The sequence below is a fragment of the Bos taurus genome, chromosome 24, assembly GCF_002263795.3.
Source record: "Bos taurus isolate L1 Dominette 01449 registration number 42190680 breed Hereford chromosome 24, ARS-UCD2.0, whole genome shotgun sequence".
NCBI classification, from domain to species: domain Eukaryota; kingdom Metazoa; phylum Chordata; class Mammalia; order Artiodactyla; family Bovidae; genus Bos; species Bos taurus.
The window spans coordinates 20,273,266-20,287,291 of record NC_037351.1 but is presented as its reverse complement, the minus strand read 5'-3'; the positions used below and the strand labels follow the sequence as shown (position 1 = coordinate 20,287,291).

At 39.8% G+C, this 14,026-nt stretch overlaps 1 protein-coding gene across 1 annotated transcript in view; it reads right to left on the bottom strand.

Annotated features, from left to right (window-relative positions):
• The window catches only part of TPGS2 (tubulin polyglutamylase complex subunit 2), a 64,488-nt gene that overhangs the window by 39,132 nt on the left and 11,330 nt on the right, over window positions 1-14,026 (bottom strand). The window contains 1 exon segment of the mRNA NM_001102244.2: window positions 6,350-6,429. Within this exon segment, the coding sequence (NP_001095714.1) occupies window positions 6,350-6,429 (80 nt within the window).

Genomic DNA, 14,026 nt, shown 5'->3' with positions numbered 1-14,026 from the left:
CTGCCTTTTCTAAAACCAGCTTGAACATCAGGAAGTTCACGGTTCACATATTGCTGAAGCCTGGCTTGGAGAATTTTGAGCATTACTTTACTAGCGTGTGAGATGAGTGCAATTGTGCGGTAGTTTGAGCATTCTTTGGCATTGCCTTTCTTTGGAATTGGAATGAAAACTGACCTTTTCCAGTCCTGTGGCCACTGCTGACTTTTCCAAATTTGCTGGCATATTGAGTGCAGCACTTTCATAGCATCATATTTTAGGATTTGAAATAGCTCAACTGGAATTCCATCACCTCCACTAGCTTTGTTCGTAGTGATGCTTTCTAAGGCCCACTTGACTTCACATTCCAGGATGTCTGGCTCTAGGTGAGTGATCACACCGTCGTGATTATCTGGGTCATGAAGATCTTTTTTGTAAAGTTCTTCTGTGTATTCTTGTCATGTCTTCTTAATATCTTCTGCTTGTTAGGTCCATACCATTTCTGTACTTTATCGAGCCCATCTTTGCATGAGGTGTTCCCTTGGTATCTCTAATTTTCTTGAAGAGATCTCTAGTCTTTCCCATTCTGTTGTTTTCCTCTATTTCTTTGCTTCAGACAATACTAAAAAGCTATAGTAATCAAAGCAGTGTGAGACTGGTATAAAAACAGACAGATATATGGATCAATGGAATAGAATAGAGAGCCCAGAAATGAACCGCACACCTATAGATAATTAATCTTTGATAAAGGAGGCAAGAATATAAAATGGGGAAAGATAGTCTCTTCAGCAAGTGGTGTTGGAGAAGGGGAACAACCAGCTGCATGTAAATCTGTGAAGTTAGGAGACACCCTCAGATCATACACGAAAATAACTCAAAATGGGTTACTGACTTAAAACTATAAGACACGACATCACAAAACTCCTAGAAGAGAATATGGGCAAAACATTCTCTGACATAAATCATACCAATGTTTTCTGAGGTATCCCAAGGCAAAAATAAACAAATGAGACCTAATCAAAATTAAAGCTTTTGCATAGCAAAGAATACTATAAACAAAAGGAAAAGACATGTGTTCCCCAAGCATCCAGTATCGTGCATCGAACCTGGACTGGCGACTTGTTTCATGCATGATAGTATACATGTTTCAATGCCATTCTCCCAAATCTTCCCACCCTCTCCCTCTCCCACAGAGTCCAAAAGACTGTTCTATACATCAGTGTCTCTTTTGCTGTCTCGTATACAGGGTTATTGTTACCATCTTTCTAAATTCCATATATATGTGTTAGTATACTGTATTGGTGTTTTTCTTTCTGGCTTACTTCACTCTGTATAATAGGCTCCAGTTTCATCCATCTCATTAGAACTGATTCAAATGAATTCTTTTTAATGGCTGAGTAATACTCCATTGTGTATACGTACCATAGCTTTCTTTTTTTTATTTTATTTTATTTATTTATTTATTTTTAATTTAATTTTATTTTTAAACTTTACATAATTGTATTAGTTTTGCCAAATATCAAAATGAATCCATCACAGGTATACATGTGCTCCCCATCCTGAACCCTCCTCCCTCCTCCCTCCCCATACCATCCCTCTGGGTCGTCCCAGTGCACCAGCCCCAAGCATCCAGTATCATGCATCGAACCTGGACTGGCATCTCATTTCATACATGATATTTTACATGTTTCAATGCCATTCTCCCAAATCTTCCCACCCTCTCCCTCTCCCACAGAGTCCATAAGACTGTTCCATACATCAGTGTCTCTTTTGCTGTCTCATACACAGGGTTATTGTTATCATCTTTCTAAATTCCATATATATGCGTTAGTATACTGTATTGGTGTTTTTCCTTCTGGCTTACTTCACTCTGTATAATAGGCTCCAGTTTCATCCACCTCATTAGAACTGATTCAAATGAATTCTTTTTAATGGCTGAGTAATACTCCATTGTGTATATGTACCACAGCTTTCTTATCCATTCATCTGCTGATGGACATCTAGGTTGCTTCCATGTCCTGGCTATTATAAACAGTGCTGCGATGAACATTGGGGTACATGTGTCTCTTTCCCTTCTGGTTTCCTCAGTATGTATGCCCAGCAGTGGGATTGCTGGATCATAAGGCAGTTCTGTTTCCAGTTTTTTAAGGAATCTCCACACTGTTCTCCATAGTGGCTGTACTAGTTTGCATTCCCACCAACAGTGTAAGAGGGTTCCCTTTTCTCCACACCTTCTCCAGCATTTATTGCTTGTAGACTTTTGGATCGCAGCCATTCTGACTGGCGTGAAATGGTACCTCATAGTGGTTTTGATTTGCATTTCTCTGATAATCAGTGATGTTGAGCATCTTTTCATGTGTTTGTTAGCCATCTGTATGTCTTCTTTGGAGAAATGTCTATTTAATTCTTTGGCCCATTTTTTGATTGGGTCATTTATTTTTCTGGAATTGAGCTGTAGGAGTTGCTTGTATATTTTTGAGATTAGTTGTTTGTCAGTTGCTTCATTTGCTATTATTTTCTCCCATTCTGAAGGCTGTCTTTTCACCTTGCTAATAGTTTCCTTTGTTGTGCAGAAGCTTTTAAGTTTAATTAGGTCCCATTTGTTTATTTTTGCTTTTATTTCCAATATTCTGCGAGGTGGATCATAGAGGATCCTGCTGTGATGTATGTCGGAGAGTGTTTTGCCTATGTTCTCCTCTAGGAGTTTTATAATTTCTGGTCTTACGTTTAGATCTTTAACCCATTTTGAGTTTATTTTTGTGTATGATGTTAGAAAGTGTTCTAGTTTCATTCTTTTACAAGTGGTTGACCAGTTTTCCCAGCACCACTTGTTAAAGAGATTGTCTTTAATCCATTGTATATTCTTGCCTCCTTTGTCAAAGATAGGGTGTCCATATGTGCGTGGATTAATCTCTGGGCTTTCTGTTTTGTTCCATTGATCTATATGTCTGTCTTTGTGCCAGTACCATACTGTCTTGATGACTGTGGCTTTGTAGTAGAGCCTGAAGTCAGGTAGGTTGATTCCTCCACTTCCATTCTTGTTTCTCAAGACAGCTTTGGCTAATCGAGGTTTTTTGTATTTCCATACAAATTGTGAAATTATTTGTTCTAGCTCTGTGAAGAATACCATTGGTAGCTTGATAGGGATTGCATTGAATCTATAAATTGCTTTGGGTAGTATACTCATTTTCATTATATTGATTCTTCCAATCCATGAACATGGTATATTTCTCCATCTATTAGTGTCCTCTTTGATTTCTTTCACCAGTGTTTTATAGTTTTCTATATATAGGTCTTTAGTTTCTTTAGGTAGATATATTCCTAAGTATTTTATTCTTTCCGTTGCAATGGTGAATGGAATTGTTTCCTTAATTTCTCTTTCTGTTTTCTCATTATTAGTGTATAGGAATGTAAGGGATTTCTGTGTGTTGATTTTATATCCTGCAACTTTACTATAATCATTGATTAGTTCTAGTAATTTTCTGGTGGAGTCTTTAGGGTTTTCTATGTAGAGGATCATGTCATCTGCAAATAGTGAGAGTTTTACTTCTTCTTTTCCAATTTGGATTCCTTTTATTTCTTTTTCTGCTCTGATTGCTGTGGCCAAAACTTCCAGAACTATGTTGAATAGTAATGGTGAAAGTGGGCACCCTTGTCTTGTTCCTGACTTTAGAGGAAATGCTTTCAATTTTTCACCATTGAGGATAATGTTTGCTGTGGGTTTGTCATATATAGCTTTTATTATGTTGAGGTATGTTCCTTCTATTCCTGCTTTCTGGAGAGTTTTTATCATAAATAGATGTTCAATTTTGTCAAAGGCTTTCTCTGCATCTATTGAGATAATCATATGGTTTTTATTTTTCAATTTGTTAATGTGGTGTATTACATGTATACCTGTGGTGGATTCATTTCAATATTTGGCAAAACCAATACAATATTGTAAAGTTTAAAAATAAAATAAAATTTAAAAAAAAAAAAAAAAGGAAAAGACAACTTAGGTACAAACTGGGAGCAAATATTTGCAAATGCTGCGACTAACAAGGGCTTAATTTCCAAAGTATACAAAGAGCTCACACAACTCAATAACTACAATGACAACAAAAAACCCAGGGACTTCCGTGGTGGTCCGGGAGTTAAGAATCTGCCTGCCAATGCACAGGACATAGGTTCAACCCTTGGTCTGGGAAGATTCCACATGCCTCAGAGCTACTGGGCCTGTGAACCACAACTACTGAGCCTGTATGCTGCAATTACTGCAAAACTTCCCCCAACTCAATATGTCTGAAGAAAATGTTCTATTGGCTATCTCAGTTAGTTAAAAATCTATTTCTCTCGTGCATATCCTTTAATTCTTCCAGTCTGCTGATGGCTATTTATCCAGCTCTACAACTGTATTCTCCTCAATATCAGTCTAAGCTAAGTGGGAACCCCCAAAAGTTGCATTTTCCAGGAGGCAGATTAGTTCCCAGTGTCACTAGATATAAAAAGCAGTCATGGAAGGCATGCTACAAATGAATAAACCATGATATCATAGGTAAAACTGGAACAAATGCACCAAGTCATCTTAGAGAATTCTGGGAAATATCCAGTATAAGACACAGGAAGACAATGCCTCAAAAACTACCTCAATAAATAAGTGACATAATGACACAGCTTTAATGGTGTTCCACCCCAGAAAATGCATTCCTGTCCTCTCATCCTCCCATCCTGACCTATGAACCTGGGTTTCTAAGCTAGGAATCTCCTCTTCAGCAGACAGAAAAACTTGAAGTTCTCATTCTTACAGAGTCCCAAGGCAGTTTTCCCTAAAGGCCTGACTCAAACCTTTTAAGAATAAGAAGGGATGTAATCCACAAAGTCTACAGGCCTGGCTGGCAGAGCCACAGCTGTGCCAGCACAATCAGCTAGTAAGAGCTTAACAGTAGACGTTGCTCTGGAATTTCATTTTCTCTTAGGTAATGTGAGTAAAAATGGGAGTGGAAGCTGAGTGAGTCCATGCTAAGAGCTGAGGTGCTGCTGAGCAGAGGTCATGGAGAGAAACCTTAATAGCAACTACTGATATGCCAGTGAAGCCACTGCTCAGCCCTGGGAGGGTGGGAGCTCTTCGCAGGGACTGATCATGCCCACATTCCTGGGGGCTGCTTGGCTGGCGAGGGCAAGGCTGACATAGTGTTTCCTTCCATAGGAGGGGTAGTCTGGTAGAGCAGAAAGGGCATGTGCTTAGAGGCAGACAATATAGGCTCTGCTACTTGGTAGCTATGTGGCCCAGGACAAATTCTTTGACCTCTCTGACCCTCAGATTTTTCATTTATAACACAGAGATATGGACACTGATCTTGCCAGGGTTATTATGAGGATTAAATGAAATAATTTACCTGATATAGCAGCAGCACTCACTCAGTGACAAGGTGACCTTGTGCTCCCTAGTCAGATCCATTTGCTGCTTGCTACTCAGCCACAGTTATTTTCCAAAACAGAAATATGACTTCTCTATTTAAAACATTTCAGTGGCTTCCCTTGGTAAATGTAAAGAACAAAATCCTAATGATCTGAGAAGCCCTGCATGTCCTGGTCCTTGTCTATCTCTCTCCCTCATTCTCCTGTGCTCTAGCCACATGGACCCTCTTTATGCTCTCAAAAATGTAATCTTTCCTATCTTGAAGCCTTCACACAGGCTCAAAGCATCTTCTTCACATATCTCATCTATCTGGTTAAAAACTTCTCATAACTTCTTTGGGAAAAATATTCTGCAACCTCCAGACTAGGTCAGGCCTCCTGACAATGCTCCCTTAACCTTTATTTCACAGAGCTTGATCTGCTTTGTAATTATACTTGGGATGACTTATACTATGTCTCAGACAAGATCAAGAGGTAGGAAACTGTGTTCTTTATTGATTACCCTTGAATCTCTAGGACTCAACATCAAGCACAATGCCTGGCCCATTTTAGGAGGTTAAATCTTTTACTGAATAAACGAATGAATGAAAGTTTAGAGGAGGGTTGGAAAGCATTCGCTATTAATCTGGTTAGTACTTCTCTGCAACACTTAACCACGTTCTGCCCAGCATGCTTATGAATATTTAATTCCTTCTTTCCTTGCTGGATTTTCAGCTTTGCCGTGTATATATACAACTTCAAATGTTCCACTGCCTCTTTAAGACGGGCTCAGAGGAGATGCTCTGTGTTGGGGAGATGGTATGGAATGCAAGGGAGCGTTAAAAGCCCTGAACAGAAACAGAGAGAAAGATGAACTCTAACTTGAAGGCTGTGGCCTGAGATAAGAAAAAGTTTCCTGTCCAGTCTTTCCTTCTCAGGGACATTTAAGTTGACCACTCTTTGTTGGGAGGTGAGGATTCAACAGGTTGACACTTACTTGTTCCCATGAAGAAATCATATGACGTTCAGCAGGTGGCTTTTCTATGATGGTCACCTCTGTCACACCTGGGGATGATTCTGGAAGAGGAAGCAGAGAGTAGAGTAGTTGGTCCATTCTCACATATTTCTACCAGAAAGGTTGATGAACTGTTGAAGTCTGCTCTAGGAATACCAGATCGCTCTAAGGAGCATTTGTTACCCCTGTAATAAAAGCAGCTGGTCCCTCAAAAGCAGTCAGTCCCATAAGCTAAGACCATGTAGTCTTCTAGTGATAATTATGCCAGTATCCTTTCCACATAGCAAAGTTTTCCTCAGGTTTTCAGAAGAGTCAAATCTTGGGATGCAGCAACAGCCCGATACACTAGCTGAGAAATCGGGACTCCACCGTCCTAAGTCATGCTTTGTGCATTCACCAGCTGTGTGACCTCAGATGAGTGTTCACTTCCTTCTGCATTCAGTAAGACAAGAATTACAGTAATACTTTCCTCAATAAGTGAAGCAAAAACAGGAATGAAGAAACAGAAGAGGAAACGGAAATGAAGATACTTTGGAAAAGTGAAAAGTACCATATACACAATTTTTCTTCTGCCTTCTGTTCAAGGTTCTTTCTAATGTGTTGGGAAGCATGGTACTGTGGTAGAAAACCAGTGAGCTTCAAGCCATTTGACCTGGGGTGAGTCCTTGCTATGCCCCTGACTGGTTAGGATGGAAGACACTGTTTTATCCCTTTAAGGGTAGTCTCATTTGGCACTGCTCACCAAAACTAAGACAGTAGATAATAAATGCCATTATTCAACTTTACAGCAAGGACACCGAGGTTGAGAGGTTAAACCACAAAGCCAATCCTCTGACTCCAAGTATGGGTCTAGTTGAAAAATGAAGAATATGTTCAAAAGTCATTACATGCCCCCTGGCATAGCCCATTAAAGCAATTATCCTACACAAATGCAGAGTCTAGCTTTAATTAGTCTTGGCAACCCACTACTCCACCTGCAGTTAAGACCGAAGAATACAGAATTCTTGGCCCACAACACAGCTGGTTACATAGGGATGTCATCTGACTATACTCACAGTGCAATCTAATGCCTAGGGCTCCAAGAGGACAAACACATAATGTAAGTACCTAACATTAAGTTTTGCTGAGGCATCCATTTCAAATACATCCATCTTGAATAAACAAATTGCCAGTTGTATGATACAGATACTAACTAAACAACTAGATGAGGAATGAGGCCACCCCCAACTCACAAAGTTCCCCTTTTAGAAAGCCCTGGGTAACCTGGATAACTGACTACTTGAATGAGCCACCTTTTCCTTTCAGATGTCCTAATTTCCCCTCTTAAGTTTTAAGTCCACCAATAAAGTGTAAACCTGCAAAACCCTAGACACACAATTCTGGGGCTCTAATAAAAGCAAAGACCCAGGTCTGCTCACTCACTCCCAGCTATCTGGCTGTGTGGCTGTGGGCATACCATGTACCCTCCAGAACCTGTGTATAATAAAAAAAAAAATGTTTTTTCAAGGTTCCCCGATGGTTGCTGCTGAGGTATATCTTCAGTCATAACAAAAGCCACAATGTTTGGTCCAACCACAACATCAGCTTCAATGTGGGAAATCTCTGTGGGGCTCATCCAAGTAGTATAGCCTAGGTGAGTGCCTCAGGTATTCCTAGCCAACAGCAACACTATCAGTAAGTAGGCTGAGAGAGACACAAACACACCATTCTTCAGCTTGTAACAGACCTGTGTGGAAGGGCTACAGGCTCAGACAGAACTGCTGTAATGTAGCACAGATGACAACATATCATTTTTAATCTTTGTAGATCTCCAGGATAGGACAACTGTTCAACATGCTGACTTTAAAAACTTTCATATAACAAGTTGCTTAGGAAGTGCCCACTGCAGAGAGTCTGCTATCCAATACTTCAGCACTGATAAGGAGGAAATACTGGGGGTGAAGAAGACAGGGCCACACAGTAAATTCCATTTGTATAATGCTGTATTTCTGGGGACTGATATGAGTTATCTCACTGACTCAACAATCATGTGGAGCAGGCATCATTATTTTAAAGATAAGGAAACAGGTTCAGATATATTACATTAATTATTTCACAGAACTAAATCTCTGACCACAGGTGCAGGTACCAAGCCTACTGTTTTCTCTTAGTAGTTAATTCCAACATGAGGGAAAGTTTTCTTCACACCACCAAGTAATTCTCAGACACCAGCTGAATGTTCTACAATTCAACTCAATTCTGACTCTACCAGGAGAAAGCCTCAGATCCCACAAGAGCTCATTCCCACAAGCCTGCCCTTACTTCGGATGCTAACTGCAGGTCCAGGTTGTTATCTGTGCTTCTGATGGACTGGCTATAAATTAGGAGTTCCTATGATCCTTCCCTTGGGTTTGATGAGTTTGATACAGGGGCTCACAGAATTCAGGAAACCCATTTACTCACTGGAATACTGGTTTATTTTAAAGGATATTACAGATCAACAGGGAGATAAGATGTGTAGGGCTGGGTCCTGAACAAAGGGGCTTCTGTCCTTGCTGAGTTTGGGGCCTGGCACAGTGGCATGAGGAAGCGTCTGGTTAACCAGACTGGAAACTCCCTGCACTCTTTTGGTTTTTTATGGAGGCTTCATTGCACAGGCATGCTTGACTAAATAACTGGCCATTGGCAAATAACTCAACCTCCAGACTCTCTCCCCTCCATGTAAATCAGGTGGAGGAGTGAAAGTTCCAACCCGTTAATCCTGGTTGGTTCCCTTGGGAACTGGACCCATCTTTAGGTTACCCAAGGGCTTTCCAGTCACCTCATTAACAAAAGGCACCTTCTTTTATCACTTAGGAAATTTCAGGGGTTTTAGGAACTCTGTGCCTGAAATAGTGACAAAGCCTAAATATATATATTTATTATAAATCATCATAACACAGATAACCAAAAAATCATGAGTATATTTAGAAATAATAGCAATAACAAGTTGTGTATGGTTTATTATTAATGTGACATGAGAAGTAGTATCTGACTCAGTTCAGATGCTCAGTTGTGTCTGACTCTTTGCTTTCCTGTCCATCACCAACTTCTGGAGCTTGCTCAAACTCATGTTCATTGAGTCAGTGATGCCATCCAACCATCTCATCCTCTGTCATTCCCTTCTCCTCCTGCCTTCATTCTTTCCAAGCATCAGGGTCTTTTCCAATGAGTCAGTTCCTTGCATCAGGTGGCCAAAGTACTGCAGCTTCAGCTTCAGCATCAGTCCTACCAATGAATATTCAGGAATGATTTCCTTTAGGATTGACTGGTTTGATCTCCTTGCTGTCCAAGGGACTCTCAAGAGTCTTATCCAACACCATTGTTCAAAAGCATCAATTCTTCGGCACTCAGCTTTCTTTTTGGTCCAACTCTCACATCCACATATGACTACTGGAAAAACCACAGCTTTGACTATACACACCTTTGTCAGTAAAGTAATGTCTCTGCTATTTAATATGCTGTCTAGGTTTGTCATAGCTTTTCTTCCAAGGAGCAAGTGTCTTTTAATTTCAAGGCTGCAGTCACCATCTGCAGTGATTTTGGAGCCCAGGAAAATAGTCTGTCACTGTTTCCCCATCTATTTGTCATGAAGTGATGGGACTAGATGCCATGATTTTAGTTTTTTGAATGTTGAGTTTTAATCTAGCTTTTTCACTCTCCTCTTTCACTTTCATCAAGAGGCATTTTAGTTCCTCTCTGCTTTCTGCCATAAGGGTGGTGTCATCTGCAGAGCCCCCAAGATGATAGCTAACAGTGAATGATGCTGGATTTGTGATCTCCAAAGAAGATTTAGCTTCAGGGATCAGGTACCAGGCTTGATCACTCAAAGCTTTTGTGTGGCAGAAGTTTTATTATATAGTGAAAAAGGACAGAAAAAGCTTCTGACATAGACATCAGAAGGGGGAGAGAGGGGTTCACTTGCTACTCTTATCAAGGCCTTATATACTTTTATCAGAACCATTCCCACAACATACATTTTAAATGAACAAGATTAGAACTAACAATAGAAAGGTCTTACCAGATCCACTCTCACAACATACATATTAAGGTAAGATTAGTCAGAAGGTTCTTGTTAAGAAGAAGAAAAATGTCCTTGAGCAAGATGCAGTTATTATATAATCATTCAGTTCAGTTCAGTTCAGTCGCTCAGTCGTGTCTGACTCTTTGCGACCCCATGAATCGCAGCACGCCAGGCCTCCCTGTCCATCACCATCTCCCGGAGTTCACTCAAACTCACATCCATTGAGTTGGTGATGCCATCCAGCCATCTCATCCTCTGTCATCCCCTTCTCCTCCTGCCCCCAATCCCTCCCAGCATCAGGGTCTTTTCCAATGAGTTAACTCTTCGCATGAGGTGGCCAAAATACTGGAGTTTCAGTTTTAGCATCATTTCTTCCAAGGAACACCCAGGGCTGATCTCCTTTAGAATGGACTGGTTGGATCTCCTTGCAGTCCGAGGGACTCTCAAGAGTCTTCTCCAACACCACAGTTCACAAGCATCAACTCTTCAGTGCTCAGCTTTCTTCACAGTCCAACTCTCACATCCATACATGACTACTGGAAAAACCATAGCCTTGACTAGATGGACCTTTGTTGGCAAAGTAATGTCTCTGCTTTTTAATATGCTATCTAGGTTATCCCTTATCAAACTGTGCAGTTGGGGCAAATTCTAAACAGAAGATACAAAGAGTCCAAAAAAACTCAATTGCCACTTTTGAAGTAGTTTGTTGTTTGGTTACTGTGTCTGAGTCTCCAAGTTGCTAAGGCGCGTTGGACTCTTCCGGGGCCCCATGGACTTTAGACCTCCACAGAGAGTGTGCAACCAGCACTGAGATCTAAACAGCAAAGTGGTGCAGCCTGGTGAGTACTCCACTCACCCTCCCCAACAAGAACCCTACAAAGCAGCCCCACCCCTGGCTGAGTTATACTCTAGAGTGTGAGCTGGCTTCTTTCCATTCTTTGATCAAATAAAACTTGCCTTTGCTTCTGACCAAACTTGGTCTCATCCTACTGGCTCTAATGATACTGGGCAGGAAGACCCTTTTTGGTGCCCAACGCAAAAGGGTTGGTAACAACAAAAGGCTGATTGTTTTGCCTACATGAGTGGCCCCCAATAAAACCCCTAGAATTTGGGTCTTAGGCCAGCTTCCCTGGGCAGAAACACTGCACACATATTGTAGCATTTCACCACTTGAGGAAGGAGTGTACTCTATGTGACCACTCACCTGTGGGAAAACTTCAGAAGCTGATACACGGCTTCCTCTGGATACCACCTGATATGTTAAAGGTCAGATTTCCAGGGTCCAACTGATTGATATAATAAACTATAGCTGGGAGTCCTGTCTGAGTCTTGTGAGTTCTTCTAATGAATCACTGAGACTTGTGGACAGTTGTGAGACACCAGAAACATGTATCTATCTCTTCATTTTAAATATGTTTGAATTTTTTTGCTTTAGTTATGTTTTGGGAAATAGCAAATAGTTGGGTTTTGTGAGCCAGATTTAAAATCTTTTTCTATTACTAGGTGATTTAAGCTCATTCATATTTATTGTTACGAGGGTTACGTTTGGTCTCAGCCTTATCATTATATTTTGTAATTACATGTATCATATTACACTTGTTATGTTTCTTTTTGAAATGTGTATCGTTTGCTCTTTTCTTTAAAATATTTGGGGGAATGGACTGCTTTCTATTGCTTCATGAGAAACTACCACAAATTAGCAACTTTAAACAGCACCCAGATCACAGTTCTGTATCTCGTAAATCTGGCACAGCATGACTGGTTTCTCTGCTGAGGCTGAAATAATTGATCTATATTTCTATACATCCAGGCAAACCGACTGCTCAAGTGTCAGCTGATCTATTCGCATTGGGTGCTCCAGGTCATCTTCCATTCCTGTTACTGGCAGAACTCAACTGCTTGTGGTGGTAGGAATGAAGTCTTCAGTCCTTGCCTGCTGTCAGCTGGGGGCACTTTCAGCGGCCATTATGATATACTTTATCATGTGTTCTTATCCATCTTCAAGCCAACAACAGCATAACAAATCTTTTCCATGCTTCAAATCTCTTTGACTTCCTCTTCTGTTAACAGCTTGTTGTAAAGTGCTCATGTAGTTAAGGATAATCTCCCTTTTTGCCAATTCACACAACAAATCACAGGTGTTATACTTCAGGAAATCTTGGAGGGCCATTTTTTGGGATTCCTTTTTATTTAAAAAAAAAAAAAAAGCCTTATTGAGATATAATTCCACACCATAAAGTGTTCACCCCACTGAAATGTATACTTCAGTGATTTTTAGTATATTCACAGAGTTGTAAATCCTTTCATGAAAAAGTAACCTTGTACCATTTTCCATTCCCCACTCCCAGCATTCTGGCAATTTACTTTACATCTGTACATATAGATCATATAAGTGAAATCATAAAACACATGGCCTTTGTAACTCTCCTTTCAATTAGTTTTCAAGGTTAATCTATATTGTAGCATGGATCAGTACTGTATTTCATTTGCCAACATTTCCTATTGTGTGGACATACCACATTTTTCAATCCATTCATCAGCTGATGGACATATGGACTGTTTGTACTTTATTATAAATAATGCTTTTAAGAATATTTGTGTACATGTTTTTGCATGTAAGTGTTTTCATTTCTCTTGGGTATATATCCAGAAGTGAAATTGCTGGGTCATAGGGAACAATGTTTAGCTTTATGAGGAAGTGTCAAACTGCTTTCCAAAGTGGCAGTGCCATTTTGCATTCCCACCTGTAGTGAGTGAATATTCCAGTTTCTCCAATTCCTTGCCAAGACTTACGTTTATTTATTTAGTTTTTAAGCAGGCATCCTAGAGGGTGTGAAGTGGTATCTGGATTGGATTATTTGATGTTTTTGTAGAGTCATATGAGTTCTTGATAGATTTCACCCATAAATCTCTTTTCACATATGTGATTTGCAGTCTCTCCTTTTCTGTGGAGTCTTTTCACTTTCTTGATGGTATCTTTAAAAGCACAAGCATTTTTAATATTGATGAAGTATGATTTAGCTATTTTTTTTCTTCTGTTTCTTGTACTTTTGGTGTTAGATCTAAGAATCTACTGCCTAATCCAAAGTCATTAAAAAACCAACTTAAGGCCTATGTTTTAGCACATACATTTATATCTAAGATCCATTTTGAGTTAATTTTTGTATCTGAATTGAGGTTGGGGTCCAATTTCACTCTTTTGCATGTGGCTATCCAGTTGCCACAAAATATGTTGAAAAGACTTTTCCCCTCATTATTTAGATATCTCTGTTGAAAATCGCTGGGCCATAAATGTGATGGTTTAGTTCAGGAGTCTGAATCCTATTCCACTGATCTATACTTCTATCTTTATAGCACCGCCCCAGTGAAAACTACTGTAGATTTGAAGCAAATTTATTGTACTTATACATAAAAATCTGCCATATTAACTATTTTAAAGTGTACAGTTAAGTACACTTGACATTGTTGTATAATTATCACCACTATTCATCTGCAGAACATTTTCATTATCCCAAGTGTAGTGAACTTTCAAATGGAGAAGTTTAAGTCCTCTAAATTTTGTACTTCTTTTCCAACTTTGTTTTGGCTATTCTGGGTCTCCATTTTCATATTAATTT